The sequence below is a fragment of the Dipodomys spectabilis genome, unplaced genomic scaffold (genome assembly GCF_019054845.1).
Source record: "Dipodomys spectabilis isolate Male_0828 unplaced genomic scaffold, ASM1905484v1 ptg000089l, whole genome shotgun sequence".
NCBI classification, from domain to species: Eukaryota; Metazoa; Chordata; class Mammalia; order Rodentia; family Heteromyidae; genus Dipodomys; species Dipodomys spectabilis.
Genome location: NW_024870766.1, coordinates 5,056,752 through 5,080,726, shown reverse-complemented (window position 1 = coordinate 5,080,726; position 23,975 = coordinate 5,056,752). Strand labels below are relative to the sequence as shown.

General features: G+C 35.5%; 1 protein-coding gene across 1 annotated transcript in view; it reads left to right on the top strand.

The window, feature by feature from the left end:
* The window catches only part of Pttg1ip2 (PTTG1IP family member 2), a 65,514-nt gene that overhangs the window by 6,712 nt on the left and 34,827 nt on the right, over positions 1-23,975 (top strand). Inside the window, exons 3-4 of the mRNA XM_042684522.1 lie at positions 7,608-7,701; positions 9,282-9,375. Coding sequence (XP_042540456.1) covers positions 7,608-7,701; positions 9,282-9,375 — 188 coding nt within the window. The remainder of the gene's footprint in view (positions 1-7,607; positions 7,702-9,281; positions 9,376-23,975) is intronic.

Genomic DNA, 23,975 nt, shown 5'->3' with positions numbered 1-23,975 from the left:
CCTCCAGCTTGGATTGGTTTTATCTATTCATTTCCTGTATTATTGGGTGATTTTTGCTTAAGCATATTACATCAAAGTCTGGATCTATACAATTTACAATTTGTACAAATATACAATTTCTAGATTTAACTGAGCCAAAATATTACCTGTTATTTGCCTTAGTAGCATTTCCTAAATTTTCCATACCAGTAATTCCAAAACTATATCCTTAAAATTCCAATTTTATTCTACATCCTATCGGTCTCAGTAGTTGTCTTTACTCTCATTGTGTAGATAAAAATACATATCTCTAGATATTAACTTTGCTCTGCAAATTGATAAAAATTGCTGCCATTTTTGTACAACCTTACTCATCCTTTTAGGATAAATAAACCTCCTCAAATTCCTCTATATTCCTTTTGGACTTAAATATATACATTTCAAGATTTTAGGTCATAGCATATAAAAAGTCTTATTTCCACCTTCCCTTACTCTGCTTCCTGAAGACAAAGTTTGTATCTCTGACTCCTCATGCATTCCCCTGCATGTGGCAAGCATTCAATAACTATAGAATTAACTCTTGAGCCATTAGAAGGTGGACAAATGGCACTTAGTACACTGTATAATACAACAAGATAGTTTTATCTTAAAGCATTCTCACACAATATCTTCATGGAATCCTAGGAATAAGGAAATTCAGGGGATAGGTATACTCAAGCATTCATTGATGGGTTCTGCAGATTTAAAAATGACAGATTATAAAACAACCAAAAATACATGAGTTTTTCTTAGACTAAAAAGAGGGTAAGCAGATGTTGTATGTCCGGGATCATCCCACTTTATGTTCATTGACCAAGAGAAATTGTTTATAATTTCCAAAAGTATTCAAGTTTATGTAATAAATGAGACATTTATACTTCTTAGCTCTGAGAGAATCTATCTGAATCTACCTGAAACTTAGAATCTATTTTCTTAAATAATATCTTTCCTTTGTGATTTAATAGTAGGAAACTAGCCTTCCTACAATTAAAAAATATTCTTACCAAAACCAAGTCCATATAAAGCAAGTAATTTATAACCTTAACACCAACACATATTCATAAACACAGCATTTATTTGGTTGACATAATCTTTTCTACTAGAAAGAAAACTTCAAAAACCAGGCCAAGTAAAAAAGGTTAAGCGCCCCTTTATCAGGGCTTTAATTGCCATTTAGAGTTGTTATATATTATTGTTGAAACCTTGGAATGTTATTTCTCAGTCATGATGCCACAATGATGACCTTGTCCTAAGTGCAAATGAGAGTTGTAAGACTGAGTTTGGCAATTGATTTAAAAATAAATCAGAGTAGATTCCAGTTCTTTTCCTCTATAATCAGTTCTCTATCATTCATTTCATCCTGGTTTGGATAACTAGTCAGGACAGGAAGGAGTGAAGCTACAAGCCGAATGGGACTTGTAAAACTCCCAGAGCCTAACATCTCTTAAATACTTCACAAGAAATGATCATTATTCGCATGATTTTAAAATACATTTATATGGGACATAATTCTTATTACACAAAGATATCCACTGATTTTTCTTAAAAAATGTGTGTGTGTTTGTGTATGTACATGTGCACACATGTGGGCACACACAGGGTGGTAGAACATAGAAGAAGGGAAAGTGAACAGAATTATACTCAGGGGATATGCCAGTGGACATCCTGATACCACTTTTACTGAAGGAATAAAGAGAGACCATGTATTACTTTCCTTGGCAACTATTTTCACCACCTTACCTGCTTTGGGCAATACCCTCCTTTTGGAGTTTGATTATTTTTTAAAGATTGAGACCATCTATAAAGACCATCTTCTCTTATTTTTCTTTTGAATCAACCCTATTGTCTTTTCTCTTATACTCTCTTTCCCTTAACAAAACCTATTTTAATTTCTAAGGCTGATCCGTTTAACTCTTTATTCTATCCATGCCTGGGCATGGATAGAAATACATGTGCATTCACAAACTCAGAACCCTTCTTACTTCCTTGCTTTCTCTATGACAAATCCAATATAATTCTGCCACATTGCTTTTCTCCTCTTTCTGAACAAAAAGTAGCTAAAGTACTTATGCTACTATTGCTTGTTACATAGTGTGATTTTATTTTTTTAATATAATTTTATTGCTACTGTTAATGTAATGTACAAAGGGGCTACCATTTTGTAAGTCAGGTAATGAGTACACTTCTTTTTTTGGACAATGTCACCTCTTCCTTTACTTTCCCCCAGTTTTCTCCTCCCATCCCTGCCCACAAATTAAGTATGTCATTTTCCACATAGTATATACACAATAACATAATTGCATTTGTTTACCCTTCCTCTCTCCTTTTCTGTACCCATCTTTTACATTCCTAGAAGAAAAAGAAACAATTTAATCTTTAGTAAGATGATTTAAAGTTTACAAAAGCCTTTTTAAAAAAAAATTTTTTTTGGTCGGTTGCGGGGCTTGAACTCTGGGCCTGGGCGCTGTCCCTGCACTCTTCAGCTCAAGGCAAGCACTCTACCACTTGAGCCACAGCGCCACTTCCGGTTTTCTAGTGGTTTATTGGAGATAAGAGTCTCACAGATATTGCTGCTCGGGTTGGCTTTGAACCGCGATCCTCAGATCTCAGAGATCCTCAGATCTCAGCCTTCTGAGTAGCTAGGATTACAGCCGTGAGCCACCAGTGCCCGGCTACAAAAGCATTTCTATAACCAAATGCAATGACTTTGCAGGTTAGCCGGTTGTTCTCTGGAAATTTGCTCATTCCTTGGTGATCTTGACATTGCACATTATCATACCTCTTCTCTCTTCTCTTTCCAATTCCCCTCTCTCTGTGTTCTCAATGAGAGCATTTCTGAATGCTGTGCATTCAACTTGTGCATCTCACAATTAGCCAATGGCTTCTATAATTACTTGCATATAATTGAATCTTAAGTTGATGCCTTTGATGTCTTTTACGATAGATATTTCCTCCATAATATTTCCCTTTTTCTTATTCTTTTTGATGATACTGGAGTTTGAACTCCAGGCACTATGCTTGCTAGACTGGTGCTGTATCACATGGGCCATAACTCCAGCCTTCAGAATGGTATTTTTAATCACTTCAAGCTCAAATATCTATAACTAAATCATCATTTGTCTTCTCTAAAGATGTTTATTTTATTCACTTTTCATTTGTTCCTCATTCTATTCTCCCAGAGCTCTAATTTTAGAAATCTTCAAGTCCTTTGTTTTCTTTACTTATGAATTTATTTGTTTATTTATTATTTTGTGTTGTTAGTAAAGCTTGAACTTAGTTACTAGGCACTGTCCCTTAGCTTTTTCACACAGCTCCACTTCTGGCTTTTTGGTGGCTAATTGGAGATAAGATTCTCAAACTTTTCTGCCTGGGCTGGCTTCAAACCATAATCCTCGGATCTCAGCTGCTTGAGTAACTAGGATTAAATCTATAAACCTGGCTCCTTTGTCATGTTTAAAACATTTATAACCTATTCCCTTCTTTCAACTGAAGTTATCCTGTACTCTCGACCCCATCCAATTTCTACCCTCCACCTCTTTCCTGATAGTCTATCTTGATGCCTTATTAATTTTCTTTTACTATGTCATCTTTTAGCTGTAAATAATTCAATTGAATCTTTATTATTAAATAAAACCTCTTAGAGAGTAGAACCCAGAATAATCAAAGAGAAATTTATCTTTCCCAGTGATCTCACAAAACTCCACCATGACAGATTTTCACCTTTGCCATCCATGGGACATGTTTCTCATTCTTTCATTATCTTATGGGTCAAAGTCCTTTCTCTTATCTTCCCAAATGTTACCCAGCCCTCATGACCTAGAATAAAGTTTCCTTACTCCTTAAATGAATCTTGCCTGGTCATTTCAACTAGAAGTGAGTTCTTTTCCTTCCTTCCTTCCTACCTTCCTTCTTTCCTTCCTTCCTTCCTTCCTTCTTTTCTTTCTTTCTTTTGTTCTTTCTTTCTTTCGTTCTTTCTTTCATTCTTTCTCTTTCTCTCTTTTCTTTTTCTTTTTTTTTTTTAGTAGTAGGTCCTGAACTCTGGAACTGGGGGCTGGGCTGTCCCTTAGCTCTTCAGCTCAAGGCTAGCTTGAGCCACAGTGCCACTTTCAGCTTTTTCTGCTTATGTGATGCTGAAGAATTGAACCCATGCATGCAAGGCAAGCACTCTACCACTGAGCCACCTTCCCAGCCCCGTGAGTGCTTTTCTTAATAACTTCGATTACATCTTAAATATGTTCCATGCTTACATTTAGAGATGTGTATTATTTCTGTGTAAAGTCTACATATTAGACTGTTAATTAAATTGACCCACTAGAAAGCAAAGCCAATACTTATATACCTATGTGATCTATGCTCTATGGAACATTTGTATAACTTGTAAACGCTCTTTCATTCTAGTGTCCACTACTTTGAAATTCCCCTTACACAAGAACACTCATTTTCATTCCTTGCCATTTTTTAACATTAGCAAGCCACTAAACATTATTACATACCTTCCCCCTTTCTGCATGTTTTCATTTCAAGGATAGTTTTAGTAAAGCTTATTAAAACAAGCTTGAGCCCTGAAAGGAGTACTCTAGTTTTCCCATGGTGTAATAGTAACCATTATTCTGAAACCTTTGAGATGAATTCCCAGTTGTCACACACCTTAGAGGCAGAGGTTTTTCATATTTCTAGGGGTCATCTTACTTAGCTACAAGTAAAAAAATCCATGTAATTTGTCTTGTTACACATGACTAATTCAGGGATTTTAATATACTGTTCCTCTAGACAATGAGTGTGAAGTTTTGGTATTTGAAGACTTTTAGACTTAAAGTTGTTAAGGTATCTTTTGTGGATAAGTGACAGAAACTCAAGCTAATATAATGACATGAAGAATTCATACTTTACAAATTTGGATTGCTTTGGGCATGCTCAGCTCAATCTCAAAGACTGTTATTCTTTTTTTTTTTTATAATACTCGGAAACTTTATTTTTATTTATTTATTTATTTATTTTGGTCAGTCGTGGGGCTTGAACTCTGGGCTTTGGCGCTGTCCCTGTGCTCTTCAGCTCAAGGCAAGCTCTATACTGCTTGAGCCACAGCGCCACTCCTCAAAGACTGTTATTCTTATTTTTCTCTTTCTTTTTACCTTTTAGCTCTTCCTGTCCTGGTTATTGACCTCATTTTCCCCTGTAGTAAATGTACATTCTCCATACAGCTGAGGAAGACACTTGCTGCCTACATCTCTTTCCCAATGATCTGTATGTAACTCCACAGATGAGTCTAATTTGTTCTGTTTGGGTCTTATGCTCAAACCAGCATGAGTTACTGGAAGAAAGAGATGAGCTACATTGAGTGATACTACATGGGTCATAAAACTAGTAGTAGAAAATGGGCAGGGAAAAGCAGAGTGACAGTTGCAAAACTACACAACATTAGGGGAAGAGGTCCATGAAGAAAAGGGTATGATTCTCAGAAGAATGGGGACACACAGTGGTCAGATACAACATTAAATAAAGCAAGCTACTTTAGTCTGCTTATTTCACTCTTTGTTCTTTCAGAATATATAAATTATATATCTTTACCCATATCTTAAAGCATGCGTGTTGTTCATCTCTATATTTAAAAAAATGTTCTTCACAAAATAATCAGCCTTCAACTAAAATTAGATGTACCCAGCACCATTGTTAGTTATTGTCCCAGCTCTAAGTCAGGAAGTCTCTGAGAGATATGCTATTCTTGGTTGTATTTTAATAGGACTCCTCTAGCTCCGTGTGTTTTTTGAGCCTATATAATCAATAAACTAACTCCCAAACTCCTATTTCTAGTCAATAAAAAAGAGAAAGCAAGATAGCAACAGCAAAATCTCCCCTTTAGAAAAGAGGATAGCAGCTAACATTACTATACATTTGAGCCTATAATATGCTCTGTGAGCTTCCTTAATTGGATGTTGAGTTGGTTGGTTACCTGTCTGACAGCTCTAGGCTAGCCTACTGAAGTATCTCCATTTCCAGAATTTTCTGAGCCCCCATCGGAGAGGTGAATAGGAAAGAATGTCTCTTCTGAGGACTGCTGCTTTAGGAGATCACCTGCTGTGGACTTGGTTACTAAAGCTGGAGAGTCAGCTTAGCACTTGAGTAATCACAAGCTCTCTCTGTTGGGTTTAGATTTAGTCTGGCAATTAAAATTGTCAAATGCTATGGAGTTTATTCCTAGAAACTCTAATAACCAGAGCCAGTCTTTGAAGGTTATAGTGCTTGAATCGAAGCTTCATCTTCACAATTCCAGTCTGTAACTGCAGAAAGAAGATAGAGTCCATTCAACAATAGTTTCAGTCTTTTTCTTTAATGTCTTGACCTGACCTTTGATCTTGGCCAACACCAAATGAAAGGTGGCCTATGATCTCTCAAGTTGTGTCAAAGTGGTGGTTCTTTACATTTGGTGAATCATTACCTCTTCTGGTCTCAACATATTCATCAAGAAGTGTTTAGGAGAGGTCTGGGCTGAGTCTTAAACAACTGGGTATCAATACAGAAACAGGCTGCTTAACCCAGCCTCCTTTATTTACTGTGTATGCCTATAGTAGCCACTTAATTGCTGGGTGTCTATTGTTCTCATCTACCAAAAGTACATACTAATACGTAGCCCCCACACTGTTCTTATGAGGAAGGAATGAGTTAACATATGGGAAAGACTTAGAACATACTGGTGTAGACCCTAGTGACATCCACTGTTACAAATTTGTCCCCAACTTTTTACTCTACGGGGTTGTAATCTTGTCTCCCAATGGGTTTCCACTATTATATCTTTATTTTTCATTCTTCAACAAGTGACTTATAACTCACTTTTCCTGTTTCCACATTATCTGATCATCAGTTGTCCACAGATACAAGGAAGTGAAGTCTGGCTAACAGTGCCACTACAGGACAGTGTCCCTACAGGACAGAGTTAATGCTGCAGACAAGGGAATGAGAAAAAGTATTGAAAACATTTTTAAAAGTATCTAATGCAGTACTTAGAACTTCATGAAATAATGTCTTGGGTTTAGTTCCCTACATGCAAAGATGGAGAAAAAGATTTAGGTACATGTGACTTTTGAGTGATGGCTCCTTAGCAAAATCCCATGAAGGAATGAGGGGTTCAAGGTAAACAAGGGACCAGAGTTAGGAACGATGGAGTCTCTGCTAAAGGCTACATGTAGCCTAACTCATGGCCAGCACTTGGGCAAAAACATTACATATAGCAGAGTTACTTCTGACTTGAGATAAGGCTGCCCACTCTTTGGAACCCCATATTAATCCATTACTGATCTAAGAGAACATTAATCTCAAGGGCAAGGTAGGCCTCATCCATCAAGGGTAATCATTTAAGAAGAAAACTTGTGAGCCATTGGCAGTCAGCACTCACTACCTCTGAGTGCTAAGTGCATAGGCCAAGTAAGGAGAATCTTGGCTGACCACCAATGGAATCTACTATAAATAATAATGATAAATGATGATGGCTGTTATTTATTAAATACCATTGAGCTAACTAGCCCTAAACATGTATTGTGATTGTTCTTATTTTTCTTGAATACTCCTTTTATGTATTTTTCTTTCCAATACAGTGTATTTGGTGCAGGGAAGAAAGGACTTGCAAAAAATACTGTTTTCCATATGCTGGGTGTAAATTCAATTCTATATTTTGGGGAAATTGTAAAGGTAAGTTGTTCTTATTGAAAGCTTTATGTACTTTATTTCAACTGACTTGCAAATACTAGTGATTTGCTACATTGGAAGGATTTTAAACTATTATGTTTCCTTTAGCAAAACATAGCAGTTCAGGGCTATTCATCAGCAGGTTCCCTGATGTGGCCTCATTGGTTCTTCCAGCCATTGTTGGTTCAGATGAAGTTCCACTCATTCTGTCTGCAGAAGCCCTACCATAGCATTTGTTAAATACTTGAATTTCATTTCTAACAGTATTCCATGTATGATATGCACAACCTAGTCTGGGAATATTTGTATTTTTATGCTGTTTTAGAAATTCTAAGAGTTCTTTATAAACTAGTCCTAGAATGAACAGATATGCTTAGTAGCCTTATAACCTATTTCTTCAACTCAGAAATAGGCTGATTAGCTTATAACCCAGTGTTGAGACTCACCATTCAGAGTAATGAATCTATGAGACTGAGAAAATACCAATCACAAAAAAATTAAATTGAATCTGTAATGTCACACTTTTAATGTGTTATATGTTAATTATCAAGGTAGGAAAATCTACCAATCTCTTTGAAGGAGTTTCCCAGAAACATTGAAACAAAAGACATTCCAGCTAAATCCTTATCATATAAAGAAACCTAATCTAGAATATCTAGTTGGTTTTCTCTTAAGTGAAGTGAAAAAGATAATATTTTGTCCTTAAATTGCTACTAGTTCCAGGTATTGACAGACACATTTAAATCATACGTTAGTCCAAAGAACTAACACTTTTGTGTATTTACTGGGAACAGAAAGTCTAGTTTCCTGTTTTCACCTTCTAGTTTCATTTGATAGTATTCTGGACTAATACATTACATTGCACTGAAGGGGAGCAAGTTTCCTATAATCAGAGATCTGACAATAAGCACCATCATCTCTTTGATAATGAAATGCTGACACTTAAACAACAAGCAATCTGTGCTATGACCTTCATAGAAACAGCCATCTGAGGTATCTGATATATTATCTTTGAGAGAGTACTGGAAATAAAATTAGAGATAAAGGAAAAAAATAATCCCAGTAGTTTACTATTTAGTCAATTTGGAGAGAAAGAATCCAAAAGCCACCTCCTTTTTTTTGTTGTTGTTTTTTTGGTCGGTCATGGGGCTCGAACTCTGGGCCTGGGCACTGTCCCTCAGTTCTTCAGCTCAAGACGAGCACTCTACTGCTTGAGCCACAGCACCACTTCTGGTTTTCTAGTGGTTTATTGGATATAAGTGTCTCACAGATTGTCCTGCCTGGGCTGGCTTTGAACCATGATCTTCAGATCTCAGCCTCCTGAGTAATTAAGATTACAGGCATAAGCCACTGGTGCCTGGCCTAAATGTGGCCTTCTTTTACCAACTCAGATTATTTTCTAATGTCACTGATGCCTATGTTAGTAGCTTTATTTATTTCTATAGCTTTATTTATTTATTTGCATATTGAAGAATCAGAGTATAAGAATGCATTTTAAATCATGATTCATCATTCTAGAAAACATAAAAATGTAAGAATATTTTTACTTTGTTGCTAAACTATATTTCTTTCGTATATTTCAGTTGACATGTTTGGAATCATGATGCTGATAATCATTGGAATGTTGTTACTATTATTCGCCTGGTATTGCTGTGTCTATTCCTTTTACACGAGTCAGTATGTTCATTTTATCTTTAGTAAGAGTATGCTTTGAGACGATATTGAAGAGAATGCTAACTTAGTTATCAGAAAATGTTTTATAATTTAATGTAATAAAAACAATATATCCACATAGTAAGGGAAAGTCAAAAAGTACAGAATATTGTAAGATTTAAAAAAAATTAACTTGTATAGCCTATGTCTATCTCTAACTCTTTCTTTCCAGAAGTAATCCTGTTAAGTATGGTCCATTTGTAGGACTTCTGTTGATTTGTTGGACTCTTTTCATGTCTTTTCTTTTTTCTTTTCTTTTCTTTTAATTGCTGCACCCCCCACCTAAATTGTAAAGTTTGTTTTTCGACATAGCGTGTCAACCTGTATCCCTATTTAAACAATTTGTTTTTTCCCTTCTGTTTCCCAAATTATACCAACATCCAATACAGAGAAAACAGGGCTTATACCATAGGGGAGGGACATACAAAGCAACAAAAAAAATCACATGGTACCTTATAAATACGTTAGAAACAATAGCAAGAAAGAAAAAAACCACTTGTGTCCTTATCTTGGGGTTCATTTAGCTTAACATCATCATCTTATCTGATCTCTGCTTGTCTCAGACTTTTCATGTCTTTTTAACTTACATATTATTCATTGATTTCCCCATCCTGGAAGCTGAAAATCTTGAACTCTCTATATCTTTCTTTTTGTCAGTTTGTTATTAGTGGATATTATCATTTTGTGATTTGGTGATTTTAAAAATTGTTTTATGTTATGAATCTTCTAAGAGTATCCTAATATGTTTGGTGGCTACTTTTTTGACTTTAATAATCCTTTTAAATATCTATTTCTATCTCAGTTCTCTTGTTATTTAAAATAAAATGGACTATCTATGATTTTTCTTTAACCTTCTCCTTCTATCTCCTAAATCAGTGTAATATTTATACTTTTTTCCTGTAGTTATAATTACAAAAGGTTTAGTCAAAAATTTTAACTGCTTTAACCTATAATTGTTTTAAATATTATTTATCAAAGAAAAAAGTGAAAGTAGGAAATGTAATTCTATGCCATGATGACATGTATTGCTTAAAAGAAAATGATCAAGTATGAGAATTGAATGGATTCCCTTGTTCTTCTTTTTTGTTAAAATCATGTTGTATTTCTTCTAGTTCTATGTATAAGAAAGTCATAATGTATTTTAATGTTTCCCAGTTTAAAATTATTTTCATTACTTCTTGTTAACAAAAACACATGTATATTTATTCCTATCACTTGGAAAATTTATATTTGATTACTTATTTTCATCTGTGTCCTCTAGGCATTCTCCTGAATATTCTTCTGATATCCTGTTCTAAGTTACAAAAATTATTTTTGCTGTCATTTATGTTTCTCTTTTTAGGATTCTTTTGTCCACCATTATCTTAGACTAAATCTTAAGTAACTTTTTCCAAAAAGGTTTACAGATGTTTTAGAAAGTTTTTCTATAGTTCATACCTTCCTACACTGTTGTCTTTTCTCCATTCTCCTATAGTCCAGCATGGTATAATTTTCCTTTTTTTCAGATTAACTACTTTTTCTAAGAAGGACTCATTAGACAAAGCAGATAGAACCAAAGATAAATAGATATATATTAAAAAGCCTCCCTGTAAGTCACACATGCTTATAAAAATAATGAATGTTAGCCAAATATTTTGTTCTCTTGTTGATCTCCTCCATTTCATCTAGAGATGTGTATTTTTATTGCCTTCATACTTCATATCCCTTCATTTTTAATATACAAGCACAAATCGGTAATATTTGTAATCCGTAATCTCCTCCTCCTTTTTTATGCCAGAACAGTGGATTGAATGGCCTTGGTTCTGTTCCTTAGCTTACTCTCTTAAGGCTGACCATTTACCAGTTGAGTCAAAGTTCCATTTCCAGCTTTGTGCTGGTTAATTGGAGCTGTGTTTCTCATGGACTTTCCTGTCTGGGGCTGACTTTGAACCAAAATCATCATATATCAGCCTCCTGAGTAGCTAGAATTACAGCCATATTCATACCACCAATGCCCTGCCTGATATTTCTCATTCTTTACCTTATAACAAAAAACCAAGAGATAAAAGTTAATGGTACACATTATGTCAATGGCAAAAGGCTGCTATTTATTTATGTTTTCTTTTCATAATTCTAGCTGACTGCCTCATCACTTTTTTGTACAGTGAGTGATTATGAAAAAAAGTGGCTAACTCCCTTCTAACAGTAAGGCCTAGAACAAAACCTATTGCTAAAATGTCATTTATCTACAATTTAAAGGAAGAAACCTGAGTCTTCTCTTCAAATATGGTTCAACACTTGTACTTCCTTCTGGTGTACCTTAACTCTTCACTTATTTCTTCTCTCTGAATTTCTACTAGAGATATTCCAAAGTTTTTAATCACACATATACATAAAAAAGAAAGATTGAATACTTGCCTTCATGAAGCTTACATAGTACTAAAGGGAATACAAATAAACAATTATAAATTGTATTGCTTTTTTGATATTTTGACTTACATTTCATTAATTTTAGTTATATTTTTTCTTAAATGCTTTAATTCTTCTGATGGATAAATGAAAGAATTCAATTTAATATGACAAGGAATGAACTATTGCTTAAGTATGACATATATGATTAAATAAAATAATTTCATCTATAACCCTATGTTAAATTCTAAATTTGCCATTTTGAACAGACCTCAGACCTATATTTATAGAAGAAATGGAAGAATTACTGTTGAAAACTGGGACCCTTCTGGCAAGTGCTTTTTTTTATTTGATAAAATGCTCTAAACTTTTTCAGTAATTAACAGTCAGAAAGAATTCCTTAATTTTTTCAGTCATCAGAAGTAAAATATGCGTAGGAAAACATGACATTTCAATGTTCTAATTTCATCTTTTCTAATATATACTTTTGTAACCTCACTAATTACTCTAGGATGGATAAAATTCACAATGTTGGGAATGGATTGCTTCTCCAGTTCCTCCAACTCCCACTCTGCCTAGACAAGTCTACCTAAGATGTCCCTTGCCTGAAGGAGCCATTATAAGCTTGTCCAAATGAACACATTTCATCTTATATAGTTCCTGCAACACTCAGTGTCCATTCTGTTTAACTGGATTCTTTAAATGTTTCCTTAGGTATAAGGTTCGTTCTTACTCAGGGTTCACATCCTGGCTTCCTTTGGTTCTATAGTTCCTAGGCAGACCCATGCATTGCTACAACTCTGTCAAAGCTTCAGGTCTAGAACCCAGCTGGACTCAGAACTGTGGCCTCTTATTCAGTTGAGAATTGGACCACAAAATTTCAGATGTGAATACTAACACTAAGAAGGAGTACTTCACAGTCCATTATAATTACCATGAAAATAACTTGACAAGGCAGGGGGAATCTAGAGTATTATATTACTCTGGACTGTAGAGGTATAATGCTAAGCAAGGTAGAAAAACCCGGGGAGCATATTTTAGGTTACAAAATTTTAAATGAAAATCAGGGTAAACCTTAAAAGTCAAGAATAAAATGCTAAGCACATATACATACATTGCTAATTGCTGAATCTTTTAATAGAGAAATAGTAATGGAATTATTATGTCTTAGAAAGGGAGCTAACAAGATACTTCTTGTCTTGAAATCAAGCCAGAAGCCTGTAGAAAATAATACTGCATTGCAACTTTACTCCATTTAAATTTCCACAGGAATTTCTAGGAGAAATGCTTTGAAAATTGTGCAAGATTGGATAATTCTTAAGGCAGATGCAACTCATAGATTGCGACTCTTTAATTACATTAGAAGGGAAAAAAAGAAATCAAATTCATAAGGCAGAATTATTTCCCATCTAGGAGAGGGTTGAGAAGAATGCCTATATAACGGGTTGCAAAAGTAAACAGAATTCTACAAAGGTGACTCGTAGGATAGATTCAGTTTCATTGAGCACCCTCAGACTTTCCGTCACTGAAAACAGCTAGTATTATGGTTTTGTCAAATGCTTACCTTTTCCCCTCTGTCAAATTCACACCCAGATTGATGGAACCTTCTCTTACCTGACCCCTAAATATTAAAATAGCAGTAACATAAAACTCAAGAATCCTATTATTTATGGATATTTTGAATTACATAAAATGTCATTGACTTTTGTTAGAAATTGGAGCTAAACATTTTCTTTTTTTTTTCATATGATCAATAGGAGACTAAAAAGATCTTTTAGAGTGAGAAAGAGGAAGTGTCTTCAATGGTAAGATTTTTCAATAATATTGTATGAATTTCTTACATGCTTTTTCTCTCTCCTATCAAGCATCTTTTCAGAAATGTACTTAAAATCATAAGAAAATAGAAAATAGAAATAAAATCTATAAAATATAGACAAATTTTCAATTTGGTTGTCTTCAAGGCTGAAATCTAGACTTAGGCTAGCTATAATTTCTTGATATAGATTATCTTGCTATCTAAACTGGGATTTGGTAAACAAACACCCTCAGTTCTTTTGAATTAGTTTAAGATCTTGAGCTTTTGAGTAGACTGGCCTTGGGCTGAAACACTCCAGCCTCTATCTCCTGAGAAGCTGGGATTATAGATATGCACTGTCAAGCCTGAAAATGTTTTAAAAACTTGGTAGTTTTACCTTTCAAATTCTTTATTTATTTTTTGTTGGTTGTGGAGCTTAGGGCCTGGACACTGTCCTTTAGCATATTTGCTCAAGGCTAGAGCTCTGTCACTTTGAGCCACAGCTCCACTTCAGTTTTTGAGTGGTTAATTGGAAATAAGAGTCACGTGGACATTTCCTCCCTGCTGGCTTTCAACTGTAAACCTCAGATCTCAGCCTCCAAAGTATCTGAGATTACAGGCATGAGTCACCAATGCCTCACCTTTTAAAGTCTTTTTCCAATTTATATGTTATTTCTGCTCTAATATTTACTACTGTGCTTTTCTACTAACATTGAGCCTAGGTCATTTTTCTTTTCTAAGTTCTTTGATGTGTAACATTAAGCTTCTTATTTGAGAATTTTCTTTTTCGGTTGTTTGTTTGTTACTAAGTATTCCTTCAGAACTGTTTTTTCTGCATCCTACAAATTTTGATATCCTGTTTATAACAATTTAGTTTTTATTTTCCCTTTGAATACTTCTTTGTCCTAATGGTGTTTCAAATGTTTGTCAAATGTTTCAAATGTTTGCTTAATTTCAAATGTTTGCCAATTTTCCAAATTTTTTCCTGTTACTGATTTCTAGTTTCATACTATTATGGTCAGTAAAGGTACTTCTTAGTTTCAATCTTCTTTTTTAATTTTTTAAAAAATTTATTTTATTGTAAAGATGCTGTACAGAGGGGTTACAGTTACATCTTCTTTTTAATGTGTGCTTTGTGGCTGAATGTTAACTATCTTGGAAGATGTTCCTCATGTTCTTGAGAGGTGTAGATAGTCTGTTGCTGTTGAAATGCAATGTTCTGTGTATGCCTGTTAAGCCCTTTTATGTAGAGGGTAGTTCACATCTACTGTTTTAGCCATTTCTTTCTTTCTTTTTTTCTTTTTTGGTAGGGATTTTCCTATGTAGCTGGCCTGAAACTTGAGATCCCCAGTGCTAAAATTAGATGTGTGTACCAACATGCCTGGCACTTGGCTGTCTTTTGATAAACATGGTCTAAGTTATGTATTGAGCATGGAAGAGCCTAATAAGCAAATTATGATAGAAAACTATGAAGAAAGACTTGATCACTTCTAGTAGATAATGTCAGGCAGAATGATAAGAATGATGAACTTTGTGAATCTGACGCTGAGGATTAAATGACTATTGCCTGAAATATTAGCTTTTTGATTAGCTGCAAGAAAATGCAATTTTCACATTTCACTCATCAGCCTTATTTCATCCATTTAAATGATAATTAAAATTTTATAATGCATTGTAAATGTCTATTTACTCTGGGATCTAGAAACTAAAACATTCATAATCAGCATTACTCTCCTGGAGTCATTTCTTGGGAACATTTAGGGTCTTTATCTATGTTCTCTTCATTTGTATTTTTTTTTTGTCCAAGCCAATAGGATTTTTTTGGATCAAGTACTGAGCCTCTGGCAAGACTGTGTATTAAAATCATGTAAGTAAATTATATCAATACTTTAAGTATCGTTTTGATGTATTAGATTGTGATTAATTTCTTATTAGCAAGGCATACCTGCTTCAAAAATTTTCCTTTTAGCTGGGCGTTGGTGGCTCATGCCTGTAATAAGCCAGCCCGGGCAGAAAAGTCTATGAGACTCCAGTAAATCACCAGAAAACCAGAAGTGGAGCTGTGGCTCAGTGGTAATATGCTTACCTTGAGCTGAAGAACTGAGAGACAGCACCCAGGCCCAGAGTTCAAGCCCTATGACCAACAAAAAAAAAAAATCCTTTTAAAAATTACAAAAATTAGATTCTTTAAAATCTAATGGCCCTTGGTTTGTATCTCTTCTTCTATACCTGTGATTTATAAATTTGATCTTTTGATGGTGTCCCAGAAGTCTTGTGTTTTATATTGATATTTTGTTGATGATTTATTTTTAGTGTTCTTAGCTGATTGGTTTATTTCCTCTGTTTTATCTTTAATCTGGTGCTCTATTTTTAATTTGTTTGCTCTGTTAGGTAGACTTTCAGTTATGTTTATTATTTGGGCTATTGAGCTCTTCATTTCTAATATTTCAAGGGACGAGGGTTAGAAAAATGCAGAAAAGTAGAGACAATGCAGTCAAGAATTCCATGTATAGCCTCAAAATTAAGAAACACGAAAGAAGGGTAGTGTTGGGAGGGATGGGGGAGAATGTTTTAAGGAATGACATTGGTCAAGATGCATTGTATTCATAAACTGCTTTGTTAAATGGCATACCTTTGTACAACTACTTAGAGATAAAAGTAAAAAAAAGAAAATGTTCCAATGACACAGAAAAAAAAGATTTCTATATTTTTATTGATATAGGTATCTTTTATACCTGCATTGTTTTCTGTCTCTCGGTCAGCTGTTTGAATTCTCTTTGTGTTCAGTTAGTTGGTTATTTGTATCATCTTTAAATTTATTCCACAGTTTTTCATCTTCTCTTTAAATTCATTGATTGTTCTTGTCATTGATTGTTGATTTCTTTGTTTGAATTTTTCCCTCTTATTGTGGAGTGTTTGAGGACATAGTTTGCCTTCTTTGTTTGATTTGGTGGAAGGTTTTCACTGAGATTTATTCATCTGGGGCAAGTTTAGGTGGAGATTTCAATTTCCTATGACTTTTTAGTTGTCAGTTTCCAGATATTATGTAAAATTGTGTAGTGGCTGGGTTGTGATGTATTACCCTAAATTTAAGAAGTTTGCTTCAACATTCAAATTTCTAGGTTCAGTGTTAAAGACTCTGTTTACATGACATATCTCCACTAAGGATGGGCAGGCTTGTCTGGAAAACTATTATAGTTGACAAACCATAACTTTGAGATTGTACCAACCTCTTACAAAGAACAAGTGCACCAGTATTTTCAGATATTAATATGTAAATTGAATAATCACAACAATTCCATGATGTAATTTTTATCTATACTGTACCAATAAGGAAAGTGAGCCTTTGTATTGTCTTCTTATGACAGAAAAATAGTGCCATTCCTGCCTGTAGCAGCCCTGTGCTAAGACATGGGTTGGTGATGGCCATGGGCTCTATTTGCCAGCCATTGGCCCTGTGTTTCAGGAGGAGCTCCTCAGCTTCACTATTTTGTGCAGTGCCTCTGGTGGGGTCAGTCACATAATATTATGTAATGAGAAAGGCACCTGGCCCTTATATGTGGTTGCCCTAAAATACACTTACAAAATACAATTTTGACTGTTTTTTTAAATGTGAAAATACCGTACAGAGGGGTTACAATTACATGGGCAAGATAATGAGTACATTTCTTATCAAGCATTGTAGCCTCCTCCTTTGTTTCCCCTTCCCATCCATTCCCATCCTTCCCCTGCTCCCCCAATTTTGACTGTTTTAAAGGCAGTCTGGAGACACAATTTTATTCTGAAGGACTATGGAGATTTTTTTTAAAAGAAGTGATGAAGAATACATTAACCCAATTTGTAAGGAAACATTTCTTCTTAGAGTTATTAGAAGATACAGGGAAATTTCTTGGTCCATGAATGGTTTAAACAAAGGAGACACAGGGAAGAAGATCAGTTGAAAGAAATATGTTAGGCATTGAAGTGAGTGCAGGTGAAAGTCCATTGGAATTGGGAAGAGGTGGCAAACTTGAATGACATTTCAGAGTTAGAATGGAGAGGTCTTAGCAGTCGTTTAGAGATAGGGAATGAAAAGAGACATTAGAGGAACCTCTAAGGTTTCAGCTTGGATGACTGGATGATAGTGGTGCTGTTAACATGCAGAAGGGAAATGAGTGGGAAGGCAAGTAAGTTTCCCTGAGAATGATGAATTTATGCTAATAGCAAGCAAAAGGAAGCTCCAATCAGAAGTTGGGATTGTGGTCTTAGCTAAAAATGTTTCATTTAGAGACCTAAATGAAGAAACAAAGCACATGAAGACTTCATTGTGGGTTAGAATGATTGTGGAATATGTAGAGAGAACACAAGGCTGAGACTTGATGGTTATCAAGTGTGTGGGGAGGGTCGTGATGTTCCCCAGGAAGGTGGAGGAGGCAGAACACTCAGTGCTGAGGTGCAGGATAATGCAGTAAGGAGTGCTGAACGCATGACAAAGGCAAAACCTGCTCAGACACATAGTATATTTTGTAAACTACAGTAATGCTTTTAAATTGTTAGGATGTTTCAAGGCACTAAGAAGCACTTTGCTAAATAATAGGTCCTAGAGCAGCTGAAAATAGATTATAGTTTTCGAAAGTGCTTCGAATGGCAGGATACATTTTATACACTAAGAGAATGACCATGAACAGTAAATAAATGTTTCTTACTGCAAGATAGAGGTTGCCTGAAGTATCTTGTAGAAAAGAAGGCTGAACCATGCCCAGCCACAGTAGGAAAGAGCACTGATCTCTGCAAGATCTGCTCTGTGTGAAGGTGTAGGAAAACCATGCCTCCATCCTCCATCTCCTAACTTGATATTTTCTTTTTTTTTAATATATTTTTTATTGTAAAGATGCTATACAGAGGGGTTACATTACATGAGTAAGGTAATGAGTACATTTCTTATCAAGCATTGTTACCTCCTCCTTTGTTTTTCCCCTACCTCCCCAGTTCCTTCTTCTCCCTTCCCCAAAGTTGTAAAGTTCGTTTTCAACATAGTGTCTTGTACATCTCATTGTTACAATGGGTCAACCTGTATCCTTAAGCATTGTCAAAGCTAAATTGTCATCAACATCTAGTTTATCATACATATTAGCATTTTCAAAAGGAGAGAATAAAAAGCAGGTAGATGTCTCCTCATGATTTTGTAGCAGTGTTCCAATGCCTAGATTTGTATAATGAAGCTGAGTGACAGGAGCTCTAGAGAGAATGAAAAAGTGTGCTTTTGTGCGACGGACCAGCTCGGCCGGAGCACTGGGACCAACGGGACAGGGATCTCGGGATAGGTGGGCACGGAGTCGGTGAAGTGACAAACAGACACAGACTCAAAAGAATTGCATCTGAGTGTATCTTTATTGAGGAGAATTAACATTTTTATACAGTGTGTGATTGTGAAATAGATTCTTTATTTAAGCACGTAATCAATTTTTTAAAAAGGCAAAGCATTGATGAATTACATGAAAATTGATGACTATCCCACCAACTGTTTAAGCTAAGTGGTGCGAAACAAGTCTAGCATATTGTTTAATAGAATGCGTCATCTATTCAGCCTTTTTATGTTTAATAATTAACAAACCTAAGACAGGGTTGTACTTACATTATACTCTTTTTAATTTTATTTTTATCCAACTATTTTCATCTTTATAAGCTCCTGTATAAGGAAATGATTCTTCGGTTGGTTCAGGAAATATGATGTTACTAACTTTATATTTTGTGTGAAACCACCACCAATCCCTATAACGTAAGTTGGACTAAACTTAATCATAACTGTTGGGAGAATCTTTCTTTTTCTTTTATAATCGGAGGTCCCTTTTTTTTAGAACTCTCTGAACTACTGGGATAACTCTTTCTAACTTAGTTTAATTCATTGATTTTTGTCTGTTGGACATATCTGGAAATTTTAAGTCTCTATATTTACTATGCATGAGCCGCAAAACTGCTTGTGAAGTTGTAGGAGTTTCTGGAGGCAAGGTCACATCAGATGATAGATTGATTGGGGCATTGTCCACATTTAATCTTTGGTCTTAGTCTTTATTACTTAGAGAAGCTGTCTCTCTTGGACTGCAAAGATACAACATGCTCTGTTCGCGGATCAATAGAACAATAGCCAAAACGAGAATAAAGGCAACGAATGTACAGCCAAGAAGAGTATAGTAAGAATAAAGGTAGAGGCTATAAAGGTGCAGCCAAGTGTATGCGAAGCCTTGAACCAACACCCCCTTCCTGCAGGCATGCTTCCTTGAAGCTCTTTGTCTAACCCGATCTCTCACGCAGACTCTGCAGGAGGTGGCGTGGCACTTTTGATATGATAAATAAGGGACAATTATAGACCTTACACTCCTCTCCTTTCCTGATCTAAATTGTATATATTTGTTGTGTGTTTTTGTGTGTATGTACATGCCTTAAATTGTTTGCTTAAGTTGTTTACTTAACTATTGTAAGGAGTAGATGGCAGGAATGTGTAAGGAGAATTAAAGGTGGTTGCTTCCTACTGAAACAGAGAAAAGGCATTTAAGTTTCTCTACAACTTTTATTACAGAAAGCCACAGGTAGGAAACATAAGGAACAGACACTGAATTGGATTTATCTACTGAGGGGAATTTGTGAGAACCATATTAATAAGTTTTAGATAAGACGTTCTACTTTTCTATGCAATTAACCTTGATGAGGTTCTAAGTACTCACCACTGAAGTTATTGCGTTTAACCTTGAAAAATAATACATAAACCATTTCATAAAATACCTTTGGCCGGGCGCTGGTGGCTCACGCCTGTAATCCTAGCTACTCAGGAGGCTGAGATCTGAGGATCGCGGTTCAAAGCCAGCCCGGGCAGGAGAGACCGTGAGACTCCTATCTCCAATAAACCAGAAAACCGGAAGTGGCGCTGTGGCTCAAGTGATAGAGCGTTTGCCTTGAGCTGAAGAGCTGAGGGACAGCGCCCAGGCCCAGAGTTCAAGCCCCACGACCGACAAAAAAAAAGAACAAAAAAAAAATACCTTTGTAATTTAAATACATATTAAAGTTAATTTTTAAATACTTTTGTTTCACAAAGTTGAGGTCAGTAGACCTTTGTATTTCCTCTAACAGTTTTTGCAAGAATTTACAGAAGTCCTAATTTCTGCATCAGAACGTAAGCCTTTTGAGGGCAGTAACAATATGTGTTAGTGTGCTATGGATGTCGGCTATTATAATCCCTGCTATCTCTCTAGTTTCTTCTTTTTCTTGCCCACCAACATTTGCAAAGTGCTCTCATAACTCCTATTATGAGGGATATATATGATTTTGGTGATGCCTGCCATCAGAAAGCTTAATGAACAGAGATTGTTGTTAATAATTTTGAGAATAAGGTCTACAGAATTAACACTGTATTTAAATTTTGTTATCCCTTTTCAGCCTCAGATATATTCCTTAGTGAGGTGCACAAGGACCCTCACAATTTGTACTCAATATATGGGACAAGATGTGATTAATGTGCAATATTGCTTGTTTCTTTTCACACTTAGTATCCCTTTTAAACCCTGTAGGGTTTTTTTTTTTCTATTTTTTTTCTGATAAAGATATGATAGATATCAATGTTAAAATCCTAACGTTGTTTTTCTTTCTCCAATTTTTATTAGCACATATTAATTCTATAAAGGGGTTTCATTATGCTTCCATATATACATACAATGCGTACTTATCAAAACAATTTATTAAACAATTTCAGTGAGCTTCAACAATGTCACCCCCCTCCCCCCCCCTCTTTATTTTCTCTCTTCCCATTGGATTCATCCCCAAGTGGAAACTATTTCAGAATCCTGTCATTCACTTTTAAGAACTAGACTATGCATGTGAGAGGACATGTGCTATTTCTTAGTTTGGTTTGTTTAATTTAACATGATGACCCCTAGTTCCATCTATTTTCCTGCAAATGACAAAATCTTGCTAATCTTTATGGTTGAGCAGGGCTACATTTTCTTTATCCAGTCTTTGGCTGATTTGCATCTAGGCTGACTCCACATTTTGTCTGTTGTGACTAGTACTTTTAAAAACATCTGTATAGTTTCAGGTAACAGTGGCTCACATCTGTAATCCTAGCTACTCAGGAGGTTGAGAACTGAAAACTGAGGTTTGGAGATAGCCTGGGCAGATGAGTCTTCAAGACTCTATTTCCAATTAACCAACAGAAAACTGTTAAGTAGATGTAGTGGTACAGAGCCAGTTGTGAGTAGATAAATCCAAGAGAGAGCACAGGGCCCTAATTTCATATCCTAGTACCAGAAAAAAACAAATCTGTGTGCAAATATCTCCACTGTATGTTGAGTAAAAGTAGTGTATCCAACAAGCTAAAGCTAGCATACAACCTTGCTGGACCTACCATTCTAAAACATATATCTGAAGGAATGCGGAGCTAGCCTTTGTTCAAAGGTCAGCTTAGCTACTGTTTTCCAACACATGTTCCTGGTCTCCCTTAAACAATGCTCTCTTTCCATCTCCCTATTCTTTCACCACTCTCCTATTCTCTCCAATTATTACTATCATTGTAAGGTGAGACTTGTGTTTATTCAATAATTAAGTGTAGAATGCATACCTTGGATACATTATTAACCTTTATGTATCAGTTTCCTTTTTTATAAATAATAGATACTAAAAATAAATATTCTCAGCTGGGTACCAGTGGCTCACACCTGTAATCCTAGCTACTCAGGAGGCTGAGATCTGAGAATCCTGGTTCAAAGCCAGCCTGGGCAGGAAAATCTGTGAGACTTTTATCTCCAATTAACCACCAGAAAATGAGAAGTAGAGCTGTGGTTCAAGTGGTAGAGTGCTAGCCTTGAGCTGAAGAGCTCAAGGACAGAACCCAGGCCCAGAGTTCAAGCCCCACAACCAACAAAAATATAAATAAGTAAATATTCTCATGGTTAGTGGTGATACAATGAAATACAACATATATGAAGCACTCATAGCAATAAACCCCCAACAAATAGTAGCTGCAAGAAGAATGCTTAAAATTCCTGGCATAAAACAGATACACACTGTACTTTGAGTTCATTTTGCACAGAATTCTATAATAATAAAGACAGTTAGAAAGGAGTAAATCAGAGTAGTGGACTGATTGAAAAAACGTATGTTGAATTGTTACTGTGGTTCAGATGTTAGAGATACAAGTTGAACAAGACAAGCAAAGATTTCTTCCTTCAGGAATATATGTTTATTAGTGTAGACACAAACAATGAGGAGTAATTGGAAATAACAATAACATTATGATAAAATGCAGGGAAATATTTTTTTTAAAAAACTACTAACACTATTGAAGAAAAGAATAGAGTAAAATTGTAAGAAATAGGGTGAGAAATCTGAGATAAATAGGTAAGTCTCTGGGGGGAGAAGGATTTAATTAAAGGCCAAAATATAAGAAATCAAGCAGAAGAAGAGTAGGGAAAGGAGACTAAGGACAAACAGAAGCTGGAAGGTGGGCATGGCCAGAGACACAAGCAAGGATCAGATTTTATACAGATGTATAAGGAATTGTAAGGATTTGGGAATGCATTAGATGGGAATGAGAGGGCACCATTTTCAGCTGGAATTTAAGACTATGTAAACACAGAGATAGGTTCAGAAGTAAACATGGAGATGGAAAGGCAAAGTCATGGGGTGGTGACATGGAACAGTGCTGGGGAAGATGGGAAATGGTGTGAAGTTGAGGCAATGCATGGGTAACCTGAGAAACTGTTCTTAGCAAGGAACAGTTCCACAACCCAGCTGCTGCTCTGCGGCTGTGGGCTCCGTTGGCTTTCCTCAAAGTGGAACAAAAGCTGAATGACACATGACCTTTTGGAAGAAATGGCTTCTTTGCTGCCAAATTGAACTTTTACTGGGAATATTTGTACTGGGTGAGTTCTCTAAGATTAGGGCAGGGCGGGGGTAAACTGCTATTCTTCAAAAGCAACCAATTCATTTCCTTCTATGTCAGCAAAAGGGAATAAATCATTTGTGTTTGTTTGGGTAATTGAAGCTTTTCATTTCCAATTTACTCTGGTATGTGTGACTAATTTGAATTTATACTCATTACCTATGTATAGCCTTTCAAGGGATGAACCATGAGTTTGAGAAAACGACGTTTCTATAAAAAGTAGTATGATGTCTTGAACTTTAGCTTTCTAGTGGGACATGCAACTTAAGAGTTGATATTATATTTCCAGTAATGACTGTATCTTTTTTTCTTTCAGGCTCCCTTCAGGATTTTCTAACATCCTTACAAATCTCTCTGAGAAAAGTTTAACCATCCAATTCCCTGAAGTTAAAATGTGAAATTCATCAATAATTTTTGTGTAGAGTATTTCATTACTTTTTTGGTATTTTTTTATTGTAAAAATGTTGTACA